The sequence below is a fragment of the Gymnoscopelus microlampas genome (genome assembly GCF_963454915.1).
Source record: "Gymnoscopelus microlampas genome assembly, chromosome: 15".
NCBI lineage: Eukaryota > Metazoa > Chordata > Actinopteri > Myctophiformes > Myctophidae > Gymnoscopelus > Gymnoscopelus microlampas.
The window spans coordinates 24,357,688-24,364,002 of NC_139952.1; the positions used below are offsets into that span (position 1 = coordinate 24,357,688).

The 6,315-nt window shown below is 44.9% G+C and overlaps 1 protein-coding gene across 2 annotated transcripts in view; it reads left to right on the forward strand.

Annotated features, from left to right (window-relative positions):
- nhsl3 (NHS like 3) overlaps positions 1-5,958 on the forward strand; it is a 45,027-nt gene extending 39,069 nt beyond the window's left edge. For both annotated transcript variants that reach the window (XM_084080921.1, XM_084080922.1), the window contains 2 exons: positions 8-3,527; positions 4,586-5,958. In XM_084080921.1, coding sequence (XP_083937047.1) covers positions 8-3,527; positions 4,586-4,626 — 3,561 coding nt within the window. In that variant the 3' untranslated portion in view covers positions 4,627-5,958. The remainder of the gene's footprint in view (positions 1-7; positions 3,528-4,585) is intronic.
- The last annotated feature ends 357 nt before the right edge of the window (positions 5,959-6,315 follow it).

Here is a 6,315-nt window from a genome sequence, read left to right on the forward strand (position 1 = left end):
GTTCTAGGGTCCAGTGATGTCCATCTCTCCTCAAGCCACCTACTTGTCTAAGATCATCCCCAACGCTGTCCTGCCAGCCTCTGTTGACGTCATCCAGATTGACCGAAGCAGCCGTACCCGTGGAAGCAATGGCAACCATGGCGGCAGTGTCCGCACTGTGAGCAAAAGCAGCCTAGCATCTGTGGGCTCGTCAGCCAGCTCTGCATCCTCAAGGAGATCCGAGGGAGATGGTTCCCATGCCGAGCATTCCCTCAACTCCGCAACAATGCCCACTAAAGCTTCAAGCTCTAACTGGAGTCCATCGCATTCTTCCGAGACCATTACCTCCAACCCCTCCGTTACCTCCTCTAATCGGAGAGCAGACGTTGGTAGCCAACAGACAGTGGACCTCGCTGGGCAGGGAAGCCAGCCAAAGCAGCCTGCTGGGCACCAGGATCATACACGTTCCAGGAGCCCCAGCATTATGAGTGCAAATTCCAGTAGGGCCCCTGGCTCTGATTCAGGATCAGTCACTGCTGGGGATATGAGCAATAGTGGTCAGGAGAGTGTTAGAAACAGTCAGTCCTTCACCCGTAGTCTGTCTGTTATGAAGACCAAGTTACCCCCAGCACCTCCGCGGAGAACCAACTCTCTGCATCATAATAAGATAAGGACGGACTCCAGCAGTCTGGTGGTTGTTAAAGATCTCAGTGACTCTGTATCTGGAGAGGAGAAAGCAGCCACAAATCGTAGTTTAGCAAAGGATGAGGCTAGCATGGTTACTGTGGATATCAGTAAGACTCCCGCATGTTCAGCTTCCTCCAGTCCTCTCATCCCCACACAGGTCACCTCTGGTGGGACTGGAGGTCCGGAGCTTCACCCAGAATCCAGTAGTTCTTCTCCACAGAAAACTCCATCAGAGGAAGGGAAATTTGACAGGACCATGTCTCCCTCCAGCGGCTACTCCAGTCAGAGTGGCACGCCAACCCTCTCTCCCAAAGGGATCTCCCCCACGTTCCCAGAAAAAAATAAGAAGAAACCTGTGAAACCGGAGAGATCTGGTTCCAGAGCGTCATCTTCGGCAGCATCTGCATCATCCTCTCTAACCTCTTTGTCATCTTCTACTTCTGAGCCTCTCAACCCAGATGTCCTGGCCAATAACCCTGGTCCACCTCAGCAACCTTCTGTTTCTGAAATTGAAAATACCCAGTCAGTAAATTCTGCTTCACCTGCAGCCACAGCTGTCAGAGAGCTGTTCAACATTCCACCACCTCCCAAGGTCAAAGCACCCTGCCCTCCCCCACCGGAAACCTGGGCTCACAGCAGACGTACCTTTGAGCTTCTCTGTGGACCTTGTCCTAGACAGACCCAGCTACAGAAACCACTGCAGTTGAATGACAGTGCAGTTAAAAAGACAGTAGCTCAGACTGGAGCTAGCGGAGAGCCACATGGTTTGGATGAAAATCAAACAACCTTAGAGGAATCCACATTGCCAGAATGCAAAGAAAGCGTATTTCAAGACAAACCTGAGAAAGTGTTAGCAACAGTTACAGAAGGTGTCGCACTGGAGGTGGAGAGTATGATAAGTCTAGGTACAGAGCAAGAAAGTCTGTCTGTTGCAGAAAAGAAGGAAGCAAGTATCGAAGTGCAGGAGCAGCCGAGTCAAAGGCCACTGGACAAGGACACAGAGAGTGGACAGACAAGGTCAAAGAAAGAGCCCCCTCCAGTTATGAAAAAACCTGTGTCTGTAAGCCTTAGGGAGGAATCAGTGTCAGGGACGTCAGTAGAGGGACAGCAACACACAAAGTTTGACAGCGTCACAATAGAAGTCCATTCACCTGCTGAGAATGACACATCTTCAACGCAGGCAGAGGTTAAGGGGTTAGCTGATAAAAGTGAGCTTGAGTTGAACGGGAGTGAGGTCACATCAGAACCACCCACACCCGATACAGTCGTGCATACGCTTTCCGTAGACAGTCCCAAAGTTAAAAAGGTCTCTCCTCCACCTTCCCCTCCTCCCGCCTACCAACCCACCCCTCCTCCCACCAGAAAGACACCTCCCTCATCGGTATCCACCCCTCCACCTGAGGAATTAGAAGGGGTGCAAGTGGAGGAGACTCACATTCTGGAGTCTTCCTGGCCACCTCCACCGCCTCCTTTAGAAGGGGACTCCGTGTTTGATGGGGTGGACGAGTTGGACTTCCCTCCACCACCCCCTCCCTTGGCAGACAGTCTGCCATATGTTGTGGACAGCTGCGTTGCTGAGATGGATGTTCCACACAGGTCCCCTGTGGCTCCAGAAGAAGCTGGTGTGACAATGGAAGATGCTAAAGAAACTGGGAAATCTGTAAATGCAGACAGCACAGATTTTCCCTCCATCGTGGCTCAGACTGTTGTGGAAGATATAACAGAAGATGCTGTTACACAAGGTTCCACAGTTGAAACTGTGGGTGTGCAGACTTCATACGGACCAGTAATGACGGATTCTTCTCTGTCGGATGTTGTTTCACCTGCACCGTCGGAGACCCCACCTTCACCGACTACAGCACCACTATCAAATTCTCCTCTAGCTCCACCCACCAGTGTTCCCCCACCGCCCCCACTGCAAACTGAAGTTCAAATGACCCCCGAGCCCCCTGTCATTGTCTCACTTCCACCTCCGGTCAGTGTTGCTCTAACACACACTCTACCTGCTGAGAACCATACCATACCTAGCATCAGTTTCAGGAGGCAGCCCAGTCTAGCAAACCGAGAAAGCAGGAGTAAAGAGCTCCTGTCACGACACAAAACTACACCTACTCCTAAGGAAGATGCAAATATACCACTTGTCACCCCTTCCTTGCTTCAGATGGTTCGTCTCAGATCAGTCATGGCCGAAGATCAGGTGAATGCAGAGGAGACTGAAGGAGTACCCACAACTCAAGCGAATTGTCCAGTATCCACACCGGGGTCACAAGGCACTCCGCAGAAGCCCATCCGCAAGTCTCTGTCGCAAAAATCCGCATCTCCAGCAGGGAAAACATCTTCTGTGACACTGAACGCCCCTTCCATGCGCTTACAGGAGGCCATCCGTATGAAAACTGCAGCTATGTCTTCAAGAGATGGCCTTCCATCACGAATGGGCCTGAGACCTTCCATCAACAGCAGTGCCTGTGATTCAGGGTTTCCTTATCCCAAGTCACCTGAAGGGGGCGATGTGTACAAGTCCCCTGCCTCTACCGCCAGCTTTATCTTCTCCAGGAGCGCAAAAAAGGTTGTCATAGAAACACCTGCTGCTTCCTCCCCTGAAGCTCAGGCAAGTCTCAAACAAAGTTTGGCTGCTGAACTCATGCTGGTTTCAGACCAATCAAAGGCCTCCCATGTATCCAGTGATGGGGTGAAATCTGATAAAGTGCCACCACCTGTAGCTAAGAAACCACTCCATGGAAGTACCAGTCCTTCACACAAACTTCCTGTTTGTTATCCAAAGACAGAGCTGGGCATGGAGGTTAATGGGGCAGTGGGGACAGTACAACCTTTGACGACACCAAACGAGCTAGAGACAACAAGTAAGCACACACTTTGTAACAAACTTTATGGTCGATTTGTGTTATTGTGTTTATGGCACCATTTTATAGTTTGTTATGCAATAGTCCTAATATACAGAAACCAGTGGTGGACAGTAACAAAGTACATTTATTTGAGTACTGTACTTAAGTACATATTTTGAGTATCTTCACTTTACTCAAGTATTTGTATTTTTGAATACTTTCACTTCACTACATTTCAAAGACAAATATTGTACTTTTTACTCCAAAAGTTATGAATTATGAATTAACGACTATTTCAAATATACTATTATACTAAGAGTCTACAAGCTCACAACGAGCCACATCACGACGCATCAGTATCATACAGTATCATTTCAGTATTATGGTCAGTATCGTGTCAGTATCATGGCAGTATCATGTCAGTATCATGTCAGTATCATGGTTCGTATCATGTCAGTATCATGGTTCGTATCATGTCAGTATCATGGTCAGTATCATGTCAGTATCATGGTTTGTATCATGTCAGTATCATGGTTCGTATCATGTCAGTATCATGTTAGTATCATGACAGTATCATGGTCAGTATCATGTCAGTATCAAGGTCTGTAGAAACTATTGTTTACATATGGTATTTATACATAGTTAATTAGTATGTTTGACATTTGATGTAGCCTATTGGCATGTCTTCAACAATTACAGCTGATTCAGTGCAATACGATAGATCAATAGCAATGATGCCTCACTCTTGTCATGAAAAGACAGAATGCAAATACCAGCATTACAGTGATTCTGAGCAGCTAAGCAGTTAAGCCCTATATAGAGAGAACATACTCTGATTAATAACAAGCGAAAGCTACACACAAACCCAAACACCACACACTGCTTGCTTGCAAACTTCTTGTTTCAGTTAAATTTGCCAGCATGTGCTTCAAGCTGCCTTAATGTAAAGCTCATGATCATGGCTTACCAGCTGAATTAGGCCAGAGAACTGAAAACCCTTTATAGCCCTTAATATAACTGTATTCTATTAATACCTTGACTTATGACATTTTCTTGTCTTTTTTTCTTGTCTCCAGCTACAACAGTGACACCAGACACAATTGAAACGCTTTTTTGAAAAACGACTTTGTGTCAACTAAAGAAAGTGTACTCATGCCGGATGAACAACGCAAAGGACTACAGTACAAGCATGTGAATGAGAAATAACAGCAGGGGACAAGGAGTCTAAACATTGAGTGACATTTAACTCAACTGAGTTTTCTTGTGTGCAAAGTTTTCTCTAAAAGCCTTAGCCTATAATGGCCTTCCTACATATTTATGCAAAGAATGTGTTGGTCCCAGTTTCTTATGATAGCTTTATTCTGGAGTATTTTTCTAAACTATAGAGTGTCTTTCTGCTCCAACTAGGGCCCTCAGGATGAAATGGTGTATCTTGGTTGGCTGTATTATGTTTTGGCTTGGGAAAGAGCTCCTCCAGGTGGCTGAATTTGGTAGTGGTCACTCCAGCTCCAGAGTGTTTGAACATTTCTGAACAGAGCCTATCGTCTAATAAGGTTATTTTCAACGTATTTTCTTTGTTGTAACGGCATAGCTGATTCTCATATGGATTCACACCATTTTCGTCATGAAAGGCTCACAGTTGTATCCACCACAAGCATCCTCATCAAATGAGAAGACATTCAGACTGACTGGTATTATCATTCTTTGCTTATGGATCAAACTACAAAACAATGATGCAAAATGTAAATCTTGCTTCTGAGAGTCTGGATAGAGGGATCCAGAGTATCCAGGACAGTGCTTGAGAAAAAGGGATGCTGCACATTTTAGTCAATGGTAAAGAAGAAAAGCACTTTTGTAAAGCAACAGTAGATAAACTGTTTAAAGCTTTAGACACAGCATTTCAATAAAAAAAAGAAATCTTTAGAAACATTCATTAGCAGCATCTACACACGATTTGCACAATCTGTTTTTTGGATCTAATAGGTCAATCCAACACATCTGAAATATTTCTGCTAAGACCACACTAACAGGACCCTATTTATTTATGTTTGGTTGTTTCTACTGTTAGCATTGTCTATCACCTTTCCATAACAAATATAGAATATTTGAGAAAGGCTTCCAATGACAAATTATTTTCATCTGGAAACCACTCTTGGGGGATGTAAAGATTATCCCTACATGATTGATACACTGGAATACACTAATGAGAGGTCATGTTTTTCTCAATAAAGTGAAACCATCATCCTCTCTTTGCATTTGTAATTTTTGCTAAAAGCCTGTTTGGTAGAGAATCTTGCCTGTCACTATTTGCACAAACTGCCCTTACCCAGCAAATGTATTAGTGAGTTATTTTGAGGCTCTTCAGAGAGTTGTGAAAAAGTACACCTTTTGATGATTATGACTTAAGAATTCTGTACAGTTATTACTTCTATAAATAAAATCAAAGTGTATTAAACGTGTCAATTCTTTGCACTTGTTCTTCACAGATGTTCCACAAATGGCCTTCTAGTTGCTATTGTTTTACCACATGAACCCTAGCGTCCTATTCTGGGAGCGAACATTAACATTACGGTCGGCATCGGCACCGTTGGAGGTGCGACAGGCCAAGGCCTAGCAGGTACACCATCATCCTGTATGAAATAATAACATTGTGAGCTTGTATGACGCTTTATTAGCAAGACAGTCTTTTATTATATTATTCCTCATTTTGCTGGATTCCCCTGAAACCCCTTTACTGTTACACAGTAGCTGCCTTAGAATCTCTGCTGATGATGTCACAGGTAGTTAATCATATCGATCATATCTT